General features: G+C 34.7%; 2 protein-coding genes across 2 annotated transcripts in view; both read right to left on the bottom strand.

The window, feature by feature from the left end:
- The window catches only part of LOC131992080 (huntingtin-interacting protein 1-related protein-like), a 30,526-nt gene extending 19,529 nt beyond the window's left edge, over positions 1–10,997 (bottom strand). Inside the window, exons 1-12 of the mRNA XM_059357471.1 lie at positions 10,870–10,997; positions 8,729–8,792; positions 7,686–7,828; positions 7,537–7,593; positions 6,159–6,239; positions 5,992–6,068; positions 5,843–5,904; positions 3,839–3,979; positions 1,792–1,849; positions 1,632–1,707; positions 310–435; positions 97–219 (exon numbers count right to left, since the gene is read on the bottom strand). Coding sequence (XP_059213454.1) covers positions 97–219; positions 310–435; positions 1,632–1,707; positions 1,792–1,849; positions 3,839–3,979; positions 5,843–5,904; positions 5,992–6,068; positions 6,159–6,239; positions 7,537–7,593; positions 7,686–7,828; positions 8,729–8,792; positions 10,870–10,953 — 1,092 coding nt within the window. The 5' untranslated portion in view covers positions 10,954–10,997. The remainder of the gene's footprint in view (positions 1–96; positions 220–309; positions 436–1,631; positions 1,708–1,791; positions 1,850–3,838; positions 3,980–5,842; positions 5,905–5,991; positions 6,069–6,158; positions 6,240–7,536; positions 7,594–7,685; positions 7,829–8,728; positions 8,793–10,869) is intronic.
- Positions 10,998–11,128: 131 nt separating this feature from the next.
- ccdc62 (coiled-coil domain containing 62) lies at positions 11,129–24,729 on the bottom strand. Its single transcript, XM_059357477.1, has 13 exons — positions 24,338–24,729; positions 24,218–24,258; positions 22,133–22,276; positions 20,937–21,129; positions 19,896–20,062; positions 19,302–19,403; positions 18,023–18,194; positions 16,427–16,528; positions 15,377–15,465; positions 12,881–12,981; positions 12,649–12,790; positions 11,910–12,071; positions 11,129–11,755 (listed from the first exon to the last, which is right to left on the bottom strand). Exons 1-13 carry the CDS (start codon positions 24,384–24,386, stop codon positions 11,696–11,698), a joined length of 1,524 nt encoding a protein of 507 aa, XP_059213460.1. The 5' UTR covers positions 24,387–24,729; the 3' UTR covers positions 11,129–11,695.
- Between the last annotated feature and the right edge of the window lie 155 nt (positions 24,730–24,884).

Below are 24,884 nucleotides of genomic sequence, written 5' to 3'. Positions count from 1 at the left end.
TTGTAATTTGTATAATGTGAAAATCTTAAATAAAAAGACCTTGTTCAAAAAAAATATTAACACCACAATGTGTACATGTGTCCATTGTGAGCTCACCTCAGTCTTGATGAGCTGCAGCTCTGGTTTGAGCACCTCCAGCTCTCTCTTCAGACTCTCATTCCCTGTTTCTCTCGGCTCAACTGGAACTTCATTTGCTCCCATTTGGCTCAGCAAATAGTACTGTCATGAAGGAAAAACATAAATATTAGCCCTGATGATTGAGAAACAGCTGGAATACATAATTAATGTGTTGATGTGATGAACCTGTACCTGCTGTGGCGCCTCCTTGACCTCCTGCTCCACCTCCTCCTCCTCGGGGCGCTCCTCGTTGGGCATCACCACCACCGGCCTCCTGTACTCACCCAGCGCCGCCGCTCGGAGGAAGTTTGGAGGAGCCTGTTTGATGAACAAAATGCATGTAGGATTAACTCAGTGGTGGTTCTAACCAGGGGCCTCCAGGGGCCACTGCCCCTGTGAAGAAGCCTTTGGCCCCTGCTGTGGCCCCTGTGTCAAATTAATAATAAAATGATCAATTTATAACAATGAACAATGGAACAATTCTAACCTTTTTTTTGTTCAAACAATATCTCATTGTACACAAAAGGAACCCAGAATGTTAAATTGTATAATAGTTTAACTCTATGGAGTCTTATTGGGCTTTTTTGTCCATTTTTGAATCCTTTTCATGTCTTTACATGTCTTTGTAAGTCATTTTGTGTCTTTTTTGGTCATTTTGTTTCTGTTGTTGTGTCTTTTTTTTGTAATTTTGTGTCTTTTTTTGTCATTTTGTGTTTTTTTTTTGTCATTTTTATCTCTTCTGTGTGTGTGTGTTTTTTTTTGTTATTCTGTCTTCTCATTTTGTGTCTTTTTTGGTCATTTGTGTCTTTTTGTGTCTTTTTTTGGTAATTTTGTGTCTGTTGTGTCTTTTTGTGTCTTTTTTTGGTAATTTTGTGTCTGTTGTGTCTGTTGTGTCTTTTTTAGTTATGTTGTGTCTTTTTTTTTGGTCATTTTGTGTCTTTTTTGTCATTTTCATGTCTTCTGTGTGTGTTTTTTTTGTCTTTTTGAGTCTTTTTTGTCATTGGTGTCATTTATGTGTCTTTTTTGTGTCTGTTTTAGTTATTTTGTGTCTTTTTTTTGGTCATTTTGTGTCTTTTTTGGTCATTTTCATGTCTTCTGTGTGTGTGTTTTTGTCATTTTGTGTCTTTTTTGTCATTGGTGTCATTTATGTGTCTGTTTTAGTTATTTTGTGTCTTTTTTTTTGGTCATTTTGTGTCTTTTTGTCATTTTCATGTCTTCTGTGTGTGTTTTTTTGGGTTATTCTGTCTTCTCATTTTCTGTCTTTTTTGGTCATTTTGTGTCTTTTTCAAGACATTCAAAGATTTTGAATGCTTAAATATCATCTTTGCCATTTTTTCATGTGCTAATGTGCCCCTCTGATTAAACACTGGCCCCTCCTTGGCCCCCACAGTAAAACTGGTCTAGAACCGCCACTGGATTAACTAAGTATGTTTACTCTAGCTTTTACTTTCAGGATATGAATATTTTCTCCTACACTGAAAATGACACAAATCAGTTGTGATAAAGTTACTCACATCTGGGAGATCTGGGATCTGGATGATACTTTTAAAGAACTCTGTTTCTCTCGCTCTGTCGAAGAACTGTGTGAGGCTGCAGAGGAAACACACAGTCATTAACAGAACTCATAACAGATTAAAAAAAGGGTGTTTCTGCCCAATAATAAAGATAACGTACCTGTTAAAAAGATCACGGAAGCGCTCTCGATGTCCAAGAAGAACATCTGGAGCGATACCTATAATTCAGACGACAAGATTATTATGATTTAAGGTTCAAACAGAATGGTTTAAATATATATATATTAGACCTAAAATCAAACTGTGATACAGATCTGCATCAAGCTTTCACACATTTTTGTTTGTGTTTCTGACTCTCTGTGGAAGGTTCAATGCCTCAGAGTTTGTTTTTAGGTCTTGCATGACCACGAGGCCATGACAATAGAGCCATTTTAATTGTTTAGACCAGTAGTTCTCAACCTTTTTGAGTCGCGACCCCCAATTTAACATGCATGTTGTACGTGACCCCCACTCACTGAACACAATCTCACACGCACAGTTCAGATCATACAAAAAAAAAAAAAAAAGACCAAAAAAAGGAAACAAAATGACAAAAAAAGACACAAATTGACCAAAAAAGGCACAAATTGACCACAAAATGACCCAAAAAAGACACAAAATGACCAAAAAAGACACAAAATTACCCAAAAAAAGAAACAAAATGACCAAAAAAGACACAAAATGACCCAAAAAAGACACAAAATGTCCCCAAAAAAGACACAAAATGACCAAAAAGACACAAAATGACCTAAAAAAGAAACAAAATGACCCAAAAAAGACACAAAATGACTAAAAAAAGACACAAAATGACCAAAAAAAGGAAACAAAATGACCAAAAAAGACACAAAATTACCCAAAAAAGAAACAAAATGACCCCAAAAAAGACACAAAATGACCACAAAATGATTTAAAAAAAAGACACAAAATGACCAAAAAAGACACAAAATGACAAAAAAAACACAAAATTACCACAAAAAAAAAGACATTAAGTGACCAAAAAGACTAAAACACATTAACACATGAACACTTTAACACAGTGGAGACAGAGCTGACTTCCAAAATGATTTGGCGACCCCCAGAAATCATCTCGCAACCCCAATTGGGGTCCCGACCCCAAGGTTGAGAACAGCTGGTTTAGATAGAAAGAGTCTCTGAGTTTTCTTGGGATTTTTTTTTCCAACACCCAACTGGTCAGGAACCAACACTTTGCTACAGCCCTCTGTGTCTAATACGGACACACAAGACACCCTTTAGCATCCGTTTGAGACACATTAAGGCTTTTCGTTAGCTCCAATATAAATAAATCTGTGTCATTATTTGAAATTCTGAGCAATAAGCGTAATGCAAATTGTGCAAATGTCCATTTAAGGAGGGTAGAAGGGGAGATGTGAAGCCAAGAGTCAATGTTGTTATTTGGTGTCAACTTTGTCCAGTAGACCAGTGTGGAAGTAATTGTTTTTTTTAAACTCCAACCCTGTTCTTTTTTTCTAACCTTAATCAAGCCTTGGAGGTTTATTTTGAAAAGCCACAATTCATATAAAGAGTGGAAACTGAAATGCCGTCCCTTGTGGCAGTAGTTCTCAACCTTTTTGAGTCGCGACCCCCAATTTAATATGCATGTTGTCTGCAACCCCCGCTCACTGAACAGAATCTCACACGCACAGTTCAGATCACCCAAAAAAGAAACAAAATGACCAAAAAAGACACAAAATGACCAAAAAAGACACAAAATGACCCCAAAAAGAAACAAAATTACCAGAAAAGACACAAAATGACCCCAAAAAGAAACAAAATTACCAGAAAAGACCCAAAATGACTAAAAAAAGACACAAAATGACCAAAAAAAGGAAACAAATTGACCAAAAAAGACACAAATCGACCACAAAATGATCCAAAAAAAAGACACAAAATGACCAAAAAAGACACAAAATGACTAAAAAAAACCACAAAATGACCAAAAAAAGACATTAAGTGACCAAAAAGACTAAAACACATTTGGGGTCCCGACCCCAAGGTTGAGAACAGCTGCCTTGTGGGTCCTTTGTGTGTCCATATCTAACGAGTTGGTAGTGAGAATGTGTTCTCATGTTTCCTCACACAAACTCAATTTGAATCCAAGAAGTGCTCCTATACTCAGACAGTAGAAAAGATGTTTCTGCATCACTCACGGCTGTGCAGTTTGAACATCAGCAGGACGGAGAAGTGGTAGAGGAAGCTGCAGTCCAGGATGAGCGGGATCAGAGGAGTCAGTCTGCACTGGCCCGCCGGAGTCGTGGATTTGGCTCCGTTGGCATCGAGCTGACGCAGAACTTTAGACATGAAAAAAATGACCAAAAAAGACACAAAATGAGAAGACAGAATAACAAAAAAAAACCCACAGAAGACATAAAAATAATTTAAAAAAAGACATAAAATGACCAAAAAAAAAAGACACAAAATAACTAAAACAGACACAAAAAAGACACATAAATGACACCAATGACAAAAAAGACACAAAATGACAAAAAAAGACACAACATAACTAAAAAAGACACAACAACAGACACAAAATGACCAAAAAAAGACACATAAATGACACCAATGACAAAAAAGACAAAACGACAAAAAAAGACACAACATAACTAAAAAAGACACAACAACAGACACAAAATTACCAAAAAAAGACACAAAAAAGACACAAAACGACCAAAAGAAGACACAAAATGAGAAGTCAGAATAACAAAAAAAACAACAACACAGAAGACATAAAAATGATTTTTTTAAAAAGACACAAAATGACCAAAAAAAGACACAAAATACTAAAACAGACACAAAAAAGACACATAAATGACACCAATGACAAAAAAGACACAAAATGACAAAAAAAAGACACAACATAACTAAAAATGACACAACAACAGACACAAAAAGACACAAAATGAGAAGACAGAATAACCAAAAAAACCCACAGAAGACATAAAAATGATTTTTTAAAAAGACACAAAATGACCAAAAAAAAGACACAAAATAACTAAAACAGACACAAAAAAGACACATAAATGACACCAATGACAAAAAAGACACAACATAACTAAAAAAGACACAACAACAGACACAAAATTACCAAAAAAAGACGCACAAAAAAGACACAAAAAGACACAAATGACCAAAAAAGACACAAAAAGACACAAATGACCAAAAAAAGACACAAAAAGACACAAATGACCAAAAAAGACAAAAAATGAGAAGACAGAATAACCAAAAAAAACCACAGAAGACATAAAAATGATTAAAAAAAAGACACAAAATGACCAAAAAAAAGACACAAAATAACTAAAACAGACACAAAAAAGACACATAAATGACACCAATGACAAAAAAGACACAAAATGACAAAAAAAAGACACAACATAATTAAAGAAGACACAACAACAGACACAAGATTACCAAAAAAAGACACAAAAACGACACAAAAACGACACAAAAAGACACAAATGACCAAAAAAGACACAAAAAGACACAAATGACCACAAAAGACACAAAATGACCAAAAAAGACACAAAATGAGAAGGCAGAATAACCAAAAAAAACCACAGAAGACATAAAAATTATTAAAAAAAGACACAACATAACTAAAAAAGACACAACAGACACAAAATTACCAAAAATAGACACAAAAAAGACAAAAAAAGACACAAAATAACAAAAAAAGACACAAATGACCAAAAAAGACACAAAAAGACACAAAATGAGAAGACAGAATAACCAAAAAAACCCCACAGAAGACATAAAAATGATTTAAAAAAGACACAAAATGACCAAAAAAAAGACACAAAATAACTAAAACAGACACAAAAAAAGACACAAAAAGACACAAATGACCAAAAAAGACAAAATGACTTACAAAGACATGTAAAGATTCAAAGGATTCAAGGATCCAAAAATGGACAAAATATCCCAATAAGACTCCATAGAGTTAAACTATTATACAATGTAACATTCTGGGTTCCTTTTGTGTACAATGAGATATTGTTTGAACCAAAAAAAAGGTTAGAATTGTTCCATTGTTCATTGTTATAAATTGATAATTTTATTATTAATTTGACACAGGGGCCACAGCAGGGAAGAAGAACCGCCACTGAATCCAAACATTCAAGACCAAGAAGGGAACATGAGAACTCAGAGAGACTCACCTGTCTCCTCCATCTTCAGCCCAGCGTCCCAGCAGTCCATCAGTTCCTGTGTCATGTCTAACCTGCAGCACATTAAAGCAACATGCATTAATCACATTTAATCTTTAATGAGACACTCTGAAATCACGTGTGGATTAAAGTAAACTCACACTTTGGTCATGTCGTTTCCTGCCTCCCTGTCCAGAGTCTCATCACTGGCCTCCATATTGCCTGGGATCACTTTGTGCTGTGAATGTTTATGGTAATTAAATATTTTTATTATTCAGAGTCTGTCACATATCATTATAGAAAACAATAAAACTAATATTTATGTTACCTTTGCATGAAATTCCATTTTTGAGCAGAGATACTTGGCAGACAAGGCGACAATGTGGCCGTATCGATCATGCAATTTTCCCTGGAATAAAAAAAAAATAAAGTTATCATTGATTTGTTTGTTTGTTGGTTTTTGCACAGAACAGACAGACAAAGATGATTAAATGAGAGCAAAGTTCTCCAAGTTGAAGATTGGAATTATCCTTCCTCCTCAAATTTCTGTTTAACAAGTCTGGTGTTTCACATTTTATATTTATGTAATTTATAATGTTAAATTAAAAAATGTTTTATTATTAATTAAAAAAACACAACATAAGTCACCAATGGACAAACACAGTAAAAAAGAAAAAAAAAAGAAAAAGAACAACAACAACAAAATCACAAAAACCAACCTAAATAAATAAATAAAACAACAATAATAAATAAGAACTTTAACACATTAAATAACATAAAAACTAAAACTAGACACAAACAAACATCAAAAATACAGTATATCAGTAAACTTAATAACCTAAGAGAAAATATTCTGTTCTGTCAATTTTTACATGTTGCATTTTTCTTGTTAATAAAAATATTTCTGTTAAATTTTGGGGTCCTTTTTTTTTTTTTTTTTTACAATCCACTCTTTTTTTTTTGTAATATTTTTTATAATGTTATTTTTATCAATATATTTTATTTAATATATTTAAGGCCTATGAGGAAAAATCCTTTTATTAAGAGAGCGACAAAGAGAGACATTCAACATTTAAAAATTCGTTTTTTTATTAAGGTCCTTGTGATAACCATTAATTAACAAGTAATAAGGCCCTTGTAAGTCCTTACAAGATGCTTATTAACATTATTGTGTGTTTATAAGCTTATATAAGTGTTAATAATGGCATTACAAACACCCATGACCCACCCATTATGTCTTTGCCATGCCTTTATTAATCTTATTTATAAATATATAACTTTGACTTATAATTTTGACTTATTTTGTTTGCTTATTGATATTAAAATATACTTTATTGCTCATCTATTATAAGTTAACTATAAGTTAACTATGCTTTTTGCAACTACCGGATCTAGGCAAGGCAAGGCAAGTTTATTTATATAGCACAATTCAGACACAAGGCCATTCAAAGTGCTTTACAGGGGCAAGATTAAAATACATAAAACACATTAGAAAGACATTTAAAAGCAAATGAATAAAAATTACAGGTTAAAATGGAAAGAGAAAAGTATTCAGACTTGATTTAAAAGAGCTGAGAGTTGCAGCAGACCTCAAGTTCTCTGGGAGTTTGTTCCAGAGATTTGGTGCATAAAAACTAAACGCGAGAACAATGCCTTATTACTTGTTAATTAATGGTTATTAAGGACCTTATTATAAAGCTACTCACCCAGAGAGTTCCCATGTCTTTGACGTTGCGGCAATATCTGTGAGAATCTCTGACAGACTGCAGGTAGAAACAAAGAGGAAGGAGGTTATAAAAGAAAGACGGCATAAAGAAACAGATGGAAACAAGAAAAGATGAAGGTTTAAACCCACATTTCTGTGTCCGTCTCGGAGTATTTTGTGCAGCAGGTAGCAGAACTTCCAGCTGATCATGGAGTTGCTGGACAGAGGCAGGTTGAGGGTGTAGGACCAGAAGGTGGAGGCTCCGCCCTCCTTATGGGTCCCCATGATGATGTCTGACCAGCTGTCAAGGAAACGCTCAAAAACACTGATGCACAACGTGAAGTGATAGTCTAGACGGAATTGTCCAAAAAGTGAAAGTGAGGAGCATTTATGGGTACAAGTCAGGAACCTTTGAATCCAAAAAAACTGGTTCCCAAGCAAAATTTTGATTTTTTGACCTTCTCATTTGCATATCAATATGGCCGCCAAATTGCCCATCTTGCTCAGTTGTTGGACCATTTCCCCTTAGTTTTTTGTAAGTAGGAAATCAAAGATGAGGAAATTAAGTTTCTGGATCTATAGTCTAGGGTCAGAGCAAGGATATAGTGGAGGCTCAGTGTCTTTTTTATGTATATTTATATATATGCAAAATACCAACTTTTAAGGTGAAATTAAGCATTATTTGTGTCATTTTTTAAGGCCGACATAAATATTCAATCAATATCACTTTTAAATGTTCCAGTTGGTATTTTCCCAAAAAAATCTCCAAAGAGCCCAGCATGGCTGTGGACTTGTCTTGTTTTAAAGCATAACTATGCCCATTTTCAAAATCCATACACGTTGTTCCTATATAATCCAAGACAAACATATAAATAAACTTTTTTTTTTTTAAATTAGAGCTCTGGCTCACACATTTGTGATGACATTACGTCTGGAACTGCTCAATAGACAATGAATTGGGAAAGATGTACCTCTGCAGGCCTTTATAAGTACATTTTCTGTTTCAGAACTGAGAAGACTACAGTGGACAAAAAAAACAAAAAAAAACAAACAAAAAATGCATGCTGTGGTTCCACAAAATCTGGTTTCTGGCTTTGAGAAAGAGTAGCTAATGTTCACAAATGTTAATTGAGCGTATAGGTGATTAAAAATAACACATTGGAAAACTTAGTTGAGGCAAAACAAAAGGATACTGCGCACATATTTCTCTTTGAGTGGAACTTCACCGGAGATGAGTGTTTTGCTGATGCTCTGGAGCTGAAAGAAAAGAGACGAAACTCAAAAAAAGAGCTCAACTTTCCTTCAAGTCAGTGGTTCAATTTAACTAACCCATAAGAACCCAGACCCAGTAATCCTCCACAGACCTAGTGGACCACATAGAACTCGTTTATTTATTTATTTATTTATTTATGTTAAATCGACCCGAGTGTCAAAGATCTGTGATGTGACATAAACGTTACATTGGGCGTTTATGGTATTTACTTTATGATATTTCTTATTTTAAAATATAATAAAAAAAAAAAAACTAGACACGTTTTCTACTTACAGAGACACAAATTTGCCTTTTTCTGTGCATCTCCACAACATATATCAAAATTGTGACATTAATAGTGCTGTTTAACAATAAATTCTTTTTCAGATTTTTAAAAACAAATAACCCATTTGCCTTTTTATTTGCATCTCCATAACATTTATCAAAATTGTGACTTTAATTTGTTCTGGAAATATGGTCAGAACAAGTTAAATGCAATACAGGACACCCTATTAACGGATTAGAATTGTTAAATGTTTTTTTTAAACAATTGTCTTGTAAATTAACAGTAGAATGCTGGCAGCAGGGTTGCCAGCATAAAACCAGATACTGAATTACAGTAAAATCCTGCATTTCATTGATTTTTACAGTAGACTAAAACACAGTCTAGGCTGAAGCTAGTTGCAATATTGTTGCAGTATACAGTGCAGTCATTTGTTGTAAATAGAGCATACTACTGTCTGAAAGCCAATTACTATGAATTAATCACTGTCTTCACTGTAACCTCAACATCATATATTTTATGGGAAACTACAAGCTACCTTCAAATATTGCCCAGAATGCATTGTTTTCTACAGTAATAACTTTTTTAATGGAAAACAGTATGTTACTGTCACAATTTGGCTGTTTTCTTACAGCAATCTGTTACAGTGTTGTCAAATAACAGAAAATAAGCTGTTTGAAATTAGCTACTTTTTCACATTTCTGTTTGCAGTCACACACATATTTTGGAGAAGTCACTTCTTGTCACAGTCACATGACCACCACACCAGGGTGATGATAATGCTAATTATATATAATAAAGGGATTTAATGAGTTAAGGTCAAGCACAAGGCAGAAGATTCTAGAAGATTTAAAGTGTTTGTTACACGGGTGTCACCATGGGTTCTTATGCGTTCAGTACATCTACTTGAGTAGAAATATGTACTGTAGTTGAATATTTCCATTTTTATGCAACTTTATATACTTCTTCATCACATCTCAGATGTATCTGACAGCTTTAGTTACTTTATGTCCAGTGAAAACCTCATAAAATCAAATGTGTTGATGAAGGAGGAAGTGTTACTTAATGTGTTGAGAAAATTCTCCTTCTTCCTGAGCAAAATAAACTCTAGGATCAACTTTAAAAGTCATTGTCACAAAGCTGAAAGCAGCGTTTTTCCCTGTTTTTTTTTTTTTTTATAGAGGTAGTTCTCACAGGACAGCCACGCTACAAACATAATCTTAAAGAATATGACGAATTGTTGTAGAATAAACTACACAATAAGATATAAAGGAGTTAAAATTAGCTCAAACTTAAACATCCTCAGCAGGAAAATGCAACTTCTTACTACTTGTCAAACTTAATCAAAGTTCTGAATGTAGGACATTTACTTGTAGTGGAGTAATTTCACAGCGTGGTAATAGAACTTTTACTACATTAAAGGATCTTAATATTTCTTTCACCACTGTCTTGAAGTCAACATCAGGCGGAAATAGATAAGAAATGTAGATAAAAACAAAAACGCAAAGTCGGATTTACCGAATCCAAGAGGACAAACTCTTCTTTAAAGCAGCATTTAAAGTTAAATATGAAAAAAAAATACAATACATCCAGTAAACTTTAAGTTATTTTGTCAGCTTCACATTTAATTAATCTGCTTGTGCAACCTTTTAAAATATAAATAATAGTCTTTAATGTTCCCTTTCAAAGCATCACTTAGTCGAAGTAATCAACTATTAAAAACATATACGTTATTAGAATAAACAAAACAAAAAACTCCATCTCAGCATAAAACATCACTTAAAAACGTATTCGCTTACCTGTAGTTTAGAAAACTGCTCTTTCTCCGCAGCCAAAGCTTTTTCCGTCTTATTGTCGCTTTTATTCTTTTTTTCTTTGCTCATGTTGTCACTTTTGTAACTCCACGCACACTAAGAGTCAGCGGTCTGAATCCACACGGGGGTCCAGCTCCAGGTTCCGTCTGCGCACCTGAGGTCTCTCTAAAACAATAAAAGGTGCGCCAGACTCGCTGCGCGCATGTCTTCAAAATGCCCACTCCTTTAAATTAAAACACCGCTAAACAAAGCTGGTCTAAACGTAAACAAAGCTGTTTCTCGTTGTGCGTAAAAGCGCACCAAATGCGTAAAAACGCGTTCCAAAACTGTTTCATAAGCAATAAAACACCTCTGACATGTAGTTTAAATATAAATATGTATTTTTTTAATAAAAACTAGATGAGTAAGTTACAAATTGAATGAACTATAAACAGCTTTAGTGATTTCCTCTTGAGTCACCAGGTGAATCTGCAGCCAGTGAAACTGGAAAGACAATACAAGGACACACCACTCAACAGCCTGTAGGACTGGTTTCACATCTCACCCACTGATCACAATGCAGCCTTTAAAATCTAAAACAGGGATTTAAAAAACACAAATACATGTTATGTTTAAAGAGTAATGCGCTGGCACTAAAATGAAAAATTAAGAAGTATATAAAAAGGTTACAAACTCATGACATAAATGTATTTTTATTTCCCTGAGACGCTTCAAGCTTCACCCGGTCTCTGTAGTAACACTGATTTGTAAACTTTGGTAAATACTGAAGTTTCCACAAAGAAAGGAAATAAAATAAAATCTTCAGTGAGTGTCATGTGGTCCACATGGCTGGCTGGTGTTGAGGGCAGCCTCTGGGTGGAGTTTCACCGGCCTGTTGGAGTCAGAATAATAATAAAGCTGTTATGTCTCGACACACCCAAACTACATTTCAACTGAACGTTTACACCCGTGATGCCACTCCTCATGAATACAAATGGAGAGAGTGAAGAGGCTGAGAGCGGAGCAGCATCATGAAACTCCTCTACCTGGTGTGTTGGGGTAGTTTGGTGGTGGCGTAGGGGTGTATGAGAGCTCACAGTGGGGACTCTGTTACTGTTTGTGGAGCTGTGGCGTCTTGTGCTGCAGGTTAGCTGTCTGGACTCGTCCAGCAGCTGCTGCAGAGAACAGCTGGACAGAGGATCATCACCCTGCAGAGGATAAGGGACGGCTTTTATTGATCCGCTATTATTTCAACACAGCAAAATCAGGAGTGTTAATTCAACTCACAGAGTGTTAAATTTAACACTTTTTCTGAGTTTATATAGTTCTCACGGATTCTGAGTTAAAATTAGTTAATATTTTAACTCTTTAATAGTGTTAAATATTTGACAGCCTCTTGTTTTATGACACCACATAAGTGCACTTTTAATAAACTTTGACTTGACTTGACATAAAGCCTCAACAAACTTCTAAAAAGGCTTTGATTAATGACGTTAGGAGGAGCTGGTAGTTGGATTGTGTTACCTCAGACAGCCAGGTAAGCCGTTTCCCCCTTTTTTAATATTTATGCTAAGCTAAACTAAGCTAAGCTAAGCTAACTGGGTGCTGACTTTCTTCAAGGAAGCAGATACAAATAATTCCTTTTAAAAGTGGACTATTTCAGTTTTCAATGTTGTTATAACTTGTAAATCATGAGTACTTTATCATGACATATACACAAAACAATCACTTGTCTCCGATGTATTAATTTACAGTTTTTAATAGGAGACTCTGTTTCTGTCTTACATCAATAGAGAGTGCTGAGAAGACTCCCAGGTCGCCGTTGGCTGCAGCGTGCTGATTGGCTGCTGGAGGAGAAGCAGCGTCATGTAGAAGTCTGGAGTTCACTCTGAGTGATGAAGGACAGACACATCTCAACTCCTCAGGACTGAAACACAAGCAAACAACATTAGGATCAATGCCAATAATCCAATAATTCTTTCTGGCCATGTTTTCTCTGCACGCTGCTGATATTCACCTTCCAGATAACCTCTGATTGCTCTTCTCTCTCAGGGTTTCACGAGCACTTTCCAGGTTCAGCTGCAGAAGCTGCAGGTCATTCCTCTGATTCACACAAACCTAAAAAAAAAAAAAAAGACAAGAAGAAAATAATGTGTGTCCCCTTTTTAATCAATCAGATATTACTATAAGTGCTGAAGCCCCACATGAACTTTAAACGTTCTATCAAAGTTCAAACCATTCTGGTTAGTTCTCATTACGGAGTTCATGAGGGTTCAAGTATTGAAAAAACTTTAATATTGGTGTGTTTTTCTAGAGTTTTTATTTTTGCTTGGAACTATTCAGTGTTATCTAGAGCAGTAGTTCTCAACCTTTTTGAGTCGTGACCCCCAATTTAACATGCATGTTGTCTGCGACCCCCGCTCACTGAACACAATCTCACACGCACAGTTCAGATCAGACAAACTCAGTTGATACGACGAATTTTGGACAAATAATGAAGCAGACAGCAACTAAAACACCCCTCTGTCTGTGCATTTATATATATTTTTTATATTTTATGACACAAAATGATCTGAAAAAGACACAAAATGACCACAAAAAGACACAAATTGACCAAAAAACAAACAAAATGACCAAAAAAAGACACAAAATTACCAAAAAACAAACAAAATTACCAAAAAGACTAAAACGCATTAACACATGAACACTTTAACACAGTGGAGACAGAGCTGACTTCTAAAATGATTTGGCGACCCCCAGAAATCATCTCGCGACCCCAATTGGGGTCGGAACCCCAAGGTTGAGAATAGCTGAACTAGAGATAGTGGTACATAACATGCGTCAAACGTTAGACTTTTTTAGTTCCAGTGTGGCGACTTGTTGCTATTGTTGTTAATCTATTGTCTTTTCTAGTTTTGCAGCTTTTTTGTAGGTCTTGTTTGCTTGCTCTTCTTTGTCTTGGATTTTTACTTTTGTATACTGTATACTTTTTTGATTTGCGATGTTATATGACCCAAAGAAGAGAAGTCGCTACCTATGTAGTGGTTAATGGGGACCTAAATAAAGAAATACATTATCAGAAACCAGGGTTTTTTTTCCAGATTCAGCACACTACAGCAACATTGTTTTATAAGCTGAACATTTACCAGCTTTACCTTATTACTTCAGTCCAAGATGCTATTTTTTGGTACAGGTAAGTGGGCCAAGGAAGAACACAAAAACATTTTAAGCGGATCCTAAATCACGGAGCAGATACAAAACATATTTTTCAATATGTTTTACAACTTAATAATATTGTTTACAATTTTGTAAACAATGCGAGATAAGGCATGGCCGTGGTGGAGCTCTGTGCTCTTCTAGTTTCTGAATATTTCCCATCATCAGATACAAAGAGATATCTTTACTTTAGTCTTGTTTCTCATTGTGTATACCTCTTCTTTTTTGTTACTTTTCTATTTGTCTGTGCCTATTTCTGTCCTGTTCTGCCGTGCTGCAACAGCAAAATTTCCCCTCTAGGATTCAGATCTTTAAAACCCCTAACTGTGATTTAACCCTCTATGGTACAGTGTTGCCCTCAGACATACCCATTTTTGGCCTGTCAAATTTCTACAATGCATGGTTTTGAGTGATGCGATACTTTAAAAAAGAGGGAAGAGTCTAGGGAACCAGACAGAATTTGCAGATTTTTCCAAAGGAAACAGCTTTGCCATTTTGCGCCACAAAAAAATCACCCAAAACATAATTTCCTGGCCCTTTTCCATTTGAAAAAATATATTTCTTCTGATAGTTGAGTAAAGCTTCAGTTTGGATAGTTTCATACACTTAGACTGTTCAAGACATTCATTTCAATGGGTCGTTGGTTCAATGCCTACAGGAAACATTAAGACAAGAAACCTGTTTTAAATGTTCCTTTTATAATGTTTTTAAATTTAAAATGGTATGCATTGTACCCTGTTGAAGCTACTGGATCTTTTACACGTGTTTATTAAATAAATTATGTTTAAATTAATTTAAAAAAAATTCTTTTTCACTTGTGCACCGTTATGGTACAATGTTGCCTACGGGCAACAAACCCCAAAAACTTTAAATTATAAAATTTCTTCAGATTATGTTTATTTAGTCTATTTTAAGACAAAAAAACACTCCAAACATTTTTTTCCTAACTGGCATCATAATGTGTACCATAGAGGGTTAACTAAAATAAAAATGGGATTGCGCGGCATAAAACTTCATGTCACTCAAGTTGAAACAGGTAATGGACATGACAGTGACCCAGAGCTGCAGTGAGGAGACAACAGGAGCAGTCTGAGGTATGCAGCCAAACCAGAAAGGCTCCTCTGACGCAGACAGCAGGAATGAGGAAAACTGTCATTTCATAACTGAAGAAGTGCTTTTATTACAGCATATTTGGTTCATTCATGTCTCATTCTGCTTGCTGCAGTTTCTAGCTTTCCTGTGCAGCTAAGTGAGAAGGTTTTTGAGGGTTTTTTGGAGACATGAGGTGACTCTGTACCTGTCGCAGGCAGCAGAGCTCTGACATGGTGCGTTCCTGTTTGGAGCGAGCCAGTTCCAGCAGCTCGTCTCTCCAGCTGTCTCCCTCTCCTGGCGACAACATGAAACACGGCAATTATCTCAGCAGGAACATTTGTTTTTCACGCTGTGAGGCGCCTGAAAGCTGCGACTGCATAGATCAGAATCAACTGAAGACAAAAATCAGGTCACGACAGAAGATCAAAAGGATAAAGTAAGGCTGAGTCAATTAACGGATGAATAAATAGTTTAGAAACACAGACAGAGAGAGGATGGTGGAAAATGTGTGGGGAAGATAAGGCCAATCATTTTCATATCTTTTGGGGATGCCCTGGTATTATACCTTATTGGCAGGATTTAAAGAAGAGTATGGAAAACATTCTGAAAGTGCAACTCCCACTTACATTTGAAGTTTTATATTTGGGAAAAGAGAACCAGGAGATTACAAGGTCAGGAGAAAAATACATATTTCAAATAATGTTGGTGGCGGCTAAAAAGGCCATCACCAGAAAATGGCTAAAAACAGATGCACCAAAAATAGAGGATTGGGTAGAGGTACTGCTGGATATATATAGAATGGAGAAGCTGACTTTCTCAACTAGACTAAAAACAGATACTTTTATAATATACTGGAAAAACTGGGTTGATTTAGTGTCTCCATTGAGAGCAGACTTTGTACAGTAAGGGTATTGTGTATTGTAGATTATTGACCCCCTTAGTTCAGGCTACAAAATTGTTCATTGTTCATATGTTTATTTGATATGTTTACCAATGCAAGAGAGGTATGAAAATAAGGAGAGTAGTGGAAAAAGGTTTCATTTTACTTCTACTGTAATTTTACTTGATAATTTGTGTCAAACTATGTCTCTGCTCCTGCTCCGTGGTGGAGAAGTATGCGAATATTCTACTAATGTTGGAAAATTGTACAGCACATGTAAAATGTCGATGGAATGTTGATATGTGGAATCAATAAAAAAGATAATTAAAAAAAGAAACACGGATAGAAAGAGGATGGATTTGTAGTTTTATGTACCTGACAAGGCCAGATCTCTGCGCAGCAGCTGCAGCTCCTGTTTGAGACGGATGATCTCTTCTCTCTGAGTGCTGCTCTGAGTTACCTGCTGCTGCAACTCCTCTGCAAACACAGGAGAGGGACACTGACATTATTAGAGGCTAAATTATTGACAGAAAATAAAAAAGGTGTCAACTGTTTTGATGATTGATTTCAAGTAAAAACACCAAAGATTCTTTAGATCCTGCTTCTCAACTGTGCAGATTGTGCAGAGAGACTAAATAAGTGAGAAAACAAAGTGCATTTTTAAAATAATTCAGTTTTAACCCATAAGAACCCAGACCCAGTTATCCATAAAGGAAAGTTATGGGGGACATATCACAGACCAAGTGAACCACGCAGAACATATTTATGATGTCGGTTTTTTTTGGTCATTCTGTGTCTTTTTTTAGTAATTTTGTGGGGGTTTTGTGTCTTTTTTCAGTAATTTAGTTTTTTTCTGTCATTTTGTGTCTTTTTTTTGGTCATTTTGTGTCTTTTTAAAGTAATTTAGTGTTTTTTCAGTCATTTTGTGTCTTTTTTGGTCATTTTGTGTCTCTTTTTTTTTAGTAATTTTGTGTCTTTTTTTAAGTAATTTAGTTTTTTCTGTCATTTTGTGTCTTTTTTTTGTTGTAATTTTGTGTCTTTTATGGTCATTTTGTGTCTTTTTAAGTCATTTTGTCCGTCTTTTTTGTGTCTTTTTAAAGTAATTTAGATTTTTTGGTCATTTTGATACTGCCTCCAGCGGCCCCCAGGTAATATGAGTTTGAGACCCCTGCTCTAGAATATTTAAAGTGTTTGTTACATGGGTGTCACCGTGGGTTCTTATGGGTTAAGGCGTCTCGAAGCACAACTGTTAGAGTGCGTACCACATGAGTCTCAGTCTTTGTAAGCAGGTGACAACGTTTGAATCCGGCTGTCCCCCGTTTTTCACAATCTCTCACTATCAAATAAAGCTGAAGATGGCCCAAAAATACTTACAAATAATATAATCATTCAATTTCACTTTAAAGATATGGGTTTGATTTTATTCTTCCACAAAACAGGCAAATATGAATCATGAGTTGGTGTGTGTTAGTGTGGACAACAGAAATGATTCACTCCCCTGCTCACACATCTCTCTCTGTCAGTGCCAAAGAAACAGGTGAACAGGTTGATGCATTCAGATAAAAACACTGCAGTTACAACCAAAGCTCCGGTAAACATGCCCACCTCAAATAATGACTGTGTAGTGAAAAACAGAAGACTATAAAACATAGAAATAACAAGCAAATTTATAAATGTGGCTCCTACAAAAGAGTAACCTGAATATTGTTGGGCTGAAAACAAGACTTCTGAATAATAATGACAAGTTAAACTACTTTCTGTCATCAGACAAATAATTAAAATAACAGACAAATTAAGCAATATTGAAAATAATTGTTAGTTCCAGCCCTAAAGACAGATGCATCTACTACAGTTAGTTTCTTGGTTAACCTATTAAATCAATATGATCAAAAACAAATCAGCAGCAGGGCGACTGCATCCTGATTCATAAAAAGCAAAAACACACACGAAACTGCAGTTTTACTGGTTTACCTTTCAGGTGTGTGATCTCATGTCTGGTTTCTCTGTGGCGGCGTTTATTCTCCTCAGCGTCTCTCAGGAGTTTGTTTTCTCGTGAGCGACTCTCCGTCAGCGACGTCTCCAGATGTCGTAGACGCCCGGTGAGGTCGACCACATGACCCGAGGCCTCCGCCACGTCTTTATCCTTATGAGGGAAAAATAAAAATCACTTTCAATCATCAATCAATCAATCAGACTTTATTTGTAGAGCACTTTTCATACAAGAGAGATGCAACACATGCGCTTTACATAAAAAAGAAAGGAGAAAATAATGATAATAAAAAGATAACGAAACATAGAAACAAACTGAGGAAGCTCCATCTCAACATGGAGCAGTGAGGAAACATTGGAGGCAGCTTAGAAATAAATTAGATAAAGGATAAAGTAAGATAAAATAAAATAAAATAAGATAAAAAGAAATATAATATATATAATAATAATAATAAAAAATAAAAAGTAAAAGTCAATAATGACAATGGAAAGTATATATATATATATATATAATATAATAAAATAAATAAAATAACTAAGAACTTAGAGCATGATAATATATATATATATATATATATATATAAATAGACTAACAAATAGTAGCAAATAAATAAAAGAGAAGATGTAATAACACTAAGATGCATGAGCAGAAAAATCTCTAAAAATGGTTCAGGTAAAAGCCAAGTTAAAAAGATACTTTGACTGACTAGAGGAATAACAGAAAATTATCCACAGATCAAATTTAAAAAAAGAGCAGATTTTCCTGCCAAAAACAGAACATGTTTTACAAATTTGGGTACATCCCTACTTAAAATGATAAAGAAAATGTCCTGGAAAGATACAAATAGTACTGATAGTATGATATATTTTTTTTGCACTTGTAAGATGTGCTGTATTTAGGATGTATTAGAATAGAAGAAGAATAGAAGAAGAAGAATAGCCTTTATTGTCATTGTATATATACAACGAAATTGGAGTGCAACTCCCATTGGTGCAAATAAGAAACTTAAAATATATACATACATACACGGTAAAAATAAAAATAGAATAAATAAATAAAATAAAATAAAATAGATTTTTTACATGGGCTTTGCTTAAAAATGTGTCCTCAGATATTGTTCAGTAAATTGTTTTTGTGGAGTTCAATCTGTTTGATATGTATATTTTGTTTGTTAAGTTATGCTCCATGAATTTAACTTGACTTGATCATATTCTTAATCAGTAATTATGGAAGTGACAAAGAAATGATCGTGTATTGTACCTTGAGTTTGAGCATGGAGCTCAGTTCTTCCTCTCTGACCTGCAGAGAGCCGACCTGGGTGGACAGAGCCATGAGCGTGGAGTTCAGACTCTGGTTCTTCTCCTGAGAGACAAAGAAAATCATAGAATTACTTCTAATTCTACGCCACAGACACTTAAACATATAACAGACATACTGAGTCTGGTTTTCCACGACTGTTTTCCACATTTATGAGAAGAACGACTACTTTAAACTTGCTATGAGGAGTTTTTGACTGATTATGAAACAGTCTCAATTTAATGCTGATGCCTCTACATGACCTACATAATTAAAAAATAATATGTAGCATGGTGTGTCTTTGGCTGCAGAACCCAGATTGAATTAAAGGTTTTCTAAAGGGAGTCTGTTCATGGAAATACTGCTGCTTTTATCCATATGGGGGCGCCAAAATGGAAACAAAAAAATAAAAGTTCCCTGTCGTGATTTTAATCAACACCAAAGAAATAATCTGATAAAGTTGATGAAGGTGAGTCTTTGCTTTACTTTACTTTCAGAAATACATGCATAAAATTTAAATAGAGAGAATATATATGTGTATTAATGTTATAATTATGCCTCAAAGTCTTGACATGTTTGGCTGATGTCCTGCTGTTTCTGTTCCAGCTCACAGAGCTGCTGTCGGGCTGCACCGAGCTCCTTCTGGACCTCCACCTCCCTGGTTTCCACCGTCCACACTCGTTTAGTCAGGACTCTGATCACCTCGTTACGTTTCTGCAACTCATCTGCACAAACAAGAAATGAATTACTGACATATGGACATATGATTTGAGGACTTTCCATTTTTTTTTGTGATTAACATTTTTTATTTTCCATTTTCATTGTACAACAATAAAATTAAAAAAATGCTAATGCTAGTACTAATCCCTTTCTGGTTACAAGCATCTCTTACAGTGCTCCTTCATGTTCATCTATTACACACATACAGAACATAAAATGAACTAAAACTCAGACTCAAAGACCATACAACAAGTAAATAAAATAATCGTTACATGGAAGACATAATTTGTTAACAAATAAAGAGATTAAGAATAATCATAGCAATCATAAATACATACAAGAAAAAGAAGAAGCCCTGGTATATATCTATCCACCAATAACTAACAATAAATAAATTAATTAGAATTTTTTTTTAGAAAAAACAAAACAACAACTAACGTCTCTCCACTATATAACCCCCTTCAGGGCCCTTTTAGAAAGCGTAAATATTTACCACATTTTGCTTCATATAGATCCAGTCTACCCAGTTGTTTACATGACATTTTTTCGAATGCTGCGTATTTGTCTGCCTATCATAATACTAGTTTGGACGAGGACTTTCCATTTTTAACAGATAATTGACTATAAAACCAGTGTGTAGCTCATATATGAACAAGCTGAATTTTACACAAGTTGGTTATAGACCAGGAAAAAAAAGGAATATGAAGAAGCCACCACAGGATTAAGATTTAGATAAAACAACAAATTAAGAAAACAATCTACAGATTAATCTTCATAAAATAAATTGTTATAACAAGCAACATAAACATGTATTTATGATATCACTGAGAATAATTAATAAATCATTGATGCTAAAAAATAAATAGTAAAGAGTTGTACCATCCAAGCGGGCACACCTCTGCTCCAGGGTGAGCACCCTCTGGCGGTCTTGTTCCCAGGTGTGAAGCTGCTGGTGATGGGAGGCGGCCATGTTGTTTAGTTCCCTGTCGCGGTCCTTCAGCTCGGCCATCAGCAGCTGGAGCTCCCTCCTCTGCCTCTGGATGGTGGAGCCACTCGGGTCATTCACAGGAAACTTTAATGCAGAGCACAAAGAGAGACACATTAAAGTAAAGTCACCATAATATCTCCTATTTACTTCATTTTTTTTTTTTTTTTTTTAATATTTTTGTGTCTTTTTTTGATCATTTTGTGGTCATTTTGTGTCTTTTTTTAGTCATTTTTTTTTTTTTTTGGTCAGTTTGTTTCCTTTTTTTGGTCATTTTGTGTCTTTTTTGGTCATTTTGTGTTTTTTTTTGGTTATTTTGTTTCTTTTTTGGGTCATTTTGTGTCTTTTTTGGTCAATTTGTGTCTTTTTAGGTCATTTTGTGTCTTTTCTTGATCATTTTGTGGTCATTTTGTGTCTTTTTTTAGTCATTTTGTGTCTTTTTTTAGTCATTTTGTGTCTGTTTTTGGTCATTTTGTGTCTTTTTTTGGTCAGTTTGTGTCTTTTTTTGATCTTGTGGTCAATTTGTGTCTTTTTTGGTCATTTTGTTTCTTTTTTTGGTCATATTGTGTCTTTTTTTAGTTATAGACAAACACAACAAACAACACACTGTGGCCACAGAAAACAAATATCCAATTACTTATTATGCAATACAGACAATACAATGAAAATGCTCTGTCCCATTACAATTGACAGTGATGTAGCAAATACACATCTGGAAAAAAAGAAGTGAAGAGTCGTTAAAAATAAAAAATATATATATTTTTTTTTTTCAAAAAATCTCAATTTCCATTTTGAGAGAAAGCTATTTTTTTTTGATAATTAAAAATAATAATAAGTAAATTAATGTCCTTCCTTATAACCCAAAAACATCAGTTAGCCAGTTTTCCCTCATTGCCATCTATCATCCCTTTTAATACAATAGTTGTGAGTCGTTTACCAGCGTATTTAAAGACCCAGATCTTTAAAAAGTCATCCATCTTACATTTAAATCTGTCTGTTAGATATTCCATTGGTATTAGGTCAAATATCACTTACTTCATTTTTTGATTTGAAGCTAAAGCTTCTTGGCAGGGGCCAAATTAAGTCTCACCTCAGTGTCCTGTGAGTTTGGGGGACTGATGGTGTCTGCAGAAATGGACGGTGTACTTCTGGCCCACTTCTTCGTTGTGCTGTCCATCTTGAAGCTGCTTAGGTCAGACAGTTGGCCAACATCCATTGAAGCAGCATGATTTTTCTGCAAAGTGGCATAAAATCACATAATCAGTGGTGGAAAAAGTATTCAGGTCCTTTACTTTAGTAAAAGTACTAAAACCACACTAAAATTACTCCACGGCAAGTAAAAGTCCTGCATTCAAAACCTTAATTATTTGTCTTTTTTTTATCTCTAACTCTGTTTTGGATTGAGTTTTTATTACTATTTTATTTTATTGTTTTTAGTATTTTATTGATTTCATTTTTTTTATTTATACCTATTTGTGTATGACTTATTCTATTTTAATAACTGTACAGCACTTTGGTCAACTGAGGTTGTTTTTAAATGTGCTCTATAAATAAACTTTGACTTGACTTTGACTTAATTAAATTAAAGTATGCATCAAAAAAATGTACTTTAAGTATTTATTGTGCAGTAAAATGTTCCATGTCAGTATTTTATGATTATAACTGATGTTTTTTGATTAATATTCCTGCTGCATTAATGTGTATGTTGCGTTTTACTACTGTAGATGTTTCAGGTTTTGCTCATTTAAACTCCTTTACATTCTGTTGGGTAGTATGGCTGCAACTTGTGCCACTGACTTTTCCAGCTGATCCAAGAGGGGTTTTTTTTAAAAAGAGATTATTTTGCTGAAGACATAGGGGAATTTTCTCAACACATAAATTAACACTTCTGGAGTTACATGGTTTTCACTGGAAATGTAACTAAAGCGAGTTCATTACTAACTGTGAGATGTCCACTCACCATTGTGAATTATACTCTCGGGTAGGATGGCCTGCTCTGGCCACTCGAAGGGCTCAGAGTCATTGGTATACTTTCATTTATAAGGCAATATTGGGACTGCTGCCTTCGTACATTTGCAGCTTAATTAATGTGAGAAATGCAGGATCTTATTCTCTTCGTTCACAAGATCAGTTGTTGCTTTCTGTCCCTTTTTGCTCGTACGGAGTTGGGTAAAAGGGCATTTGTTTACTCTGCACCTTATGCTGGAATATGCACCAGAAAGAATGGAAATTAACTGAATTTGTTTCTTTGAGCACTTTTAAATCCAAACTAAGAGTTATTGAGGCCAATTCCATAACATGCACTTGTTTCTCATGACGTGTTTAAGGTCTGTATGTTATGTAAATATGTAACTGTATACTGTGTTTGCTGCCTCTTGGCCAGGGCTCCCTTAAAGAAAAAGAGGTTCTTAATCTCAATGGGATATTCCCTGGTTAAATAAAGGTTAAACAGAATAAATAAAAAAAGCTGTCAACTGTAGTGCAGTTAAAAGTACAATATTTACCTCTGAGATGTAGTGTAGAAATATATAAAGTTGCATAAAATATGTATTTATGTAAGGTACAAGTAAAGTGCTCAAATGTGGACTGAAGCAGTGTTTTATTACATTTATTTAACTAATGAATGTTTTTTTATTTTATTTTATAAGTGAACTTAACCCTATAAAGCCTGAACCATGAAATAATTGCCAGAAAATTATTTTTTTTTTAAAACCGAGTGCTTATTAACCTGCTGACGAATTTTAAAAAATAAATAAATTGCATATATGAATTCTAATTTGTATCATATTTGATACATCAGGTCTTTTTGTGCATTTTGTTGCTCACAAAGTTTGTTTTTCTCAAACTAACAAAAACATATAAACCCTAACATTTTTAACCTATTAAGACTTTGACTTTTCCATTTTCCTCAAACATGCAAAATACATATTTTTTCCATATAACACAACATCATACATCTGCTGATATGAAGTTTTTTAATGCAGCAATAACTGATCCACTCGTGGAACCTGCATATCATTTTTGCTACATCTGGTATTTTTGTGCAATTTGTTGCTCAGTTTGTTTATCTTCAACACATGTATACATCAGGTTTTTGATGATGTAGAGGTCTCAAAAATAACTGTATCTAATATGATACACTTGGCTTTATAGGGTTAACAGGAAAGTCACTGACCTGTTTAACTGGGGTGCTGTGCCAGAGCTCAGCTGAAGTATCTGAAAGTCAGAGTGGCTGTTGGATATTTGAAAACTTTGACTGTTTTTAAAGTAAATGAAGATATGACTGTTTGTTTACCATTTGACCAGGAGAAACAAGCTGAGGCTCTTCCATTCTCTTCCTCCATCACATCATAACTAAATGATGAAATACTAATATTATACCATGTTCCTTCGGGCTTTTTCTCCAGTACCTCTCTATGTTATGTTACCTTCATTGTTGTTGTTGTTGTTAGCATCTTTTAAGGCTCACGCCTCTTAGCTAGCTAGCTTAAGTTAGTAAGACTAACTTTCCGTCTCTTAAAGTATCTTCTAAAGTTAACTTAAACACAGATAAACAGGCTGAACAACTTTAACGCGTATGTAATTTAACAATAAACCCAAAAAGTAGTTTTAAAAACGGTATACCTTATACCTAAATGTGTCTAAAAAACTTAAATGGCTAGCTAGCTAACGTTAGCTTAACTTTTGAATCTAAATGACTGAGCTGTGAAAACAAGGATTGGACATGACGTCAAGTCAACGTACGTCGCGTAGTTTTTGTTGTTATTGATTTTTTTTTGTTGTTGTCATATTTTAACTTAAGTTCAAGAGTTAAATTATAAAACTAAAAGTATGATAAGCGT

This window comes from Centropristis striata, chromosome 19 (assembly GCF_030273125.1).
Source record: "Centropristis striata isolate RG_2023a ecotype Rhode Island chromosome 19, C.striata_1.0, whole genome shotgun sequence".
Classification (NCBI taxonomy): domain Eukaryota; kingdom Metazoa; phylum Chordata; class Actinopteri; order Perciformes; family Serranidae; genus Centropristis; species Centropristis striata.
The sequence above is the reverse complement of the archived record's forward strand: the minus strand, read 5'-3'. Positions and strand labels throughout refer to the sequence as shown.

Excerpts from the sequence above, each read along its gene's own strand:
- ccdc62 (XM_059357477.1), bottom strand. The coding sequence starts at position 24,386 with ATGGAGGAAGAGAATGGAAGAGCCTCAGCTTGTTTCTCCTGGTCAAAT. Across the intron at positions 22,277-24,217 it reads ACAGCACCCCAGTTAAACAG|AAAAATCATGCTGCTTCAAT; the intron begins GTCAGTGACTTT and ends GCCACTTTGCAG. Across the intron at positions 11,756-11,909 it reads AAACTACCCCAACACACCAG|GCCGGTGAAACTCCACCCAG; the intron begins GTAGAGGAGTTT and ends TGACTCCAACAG.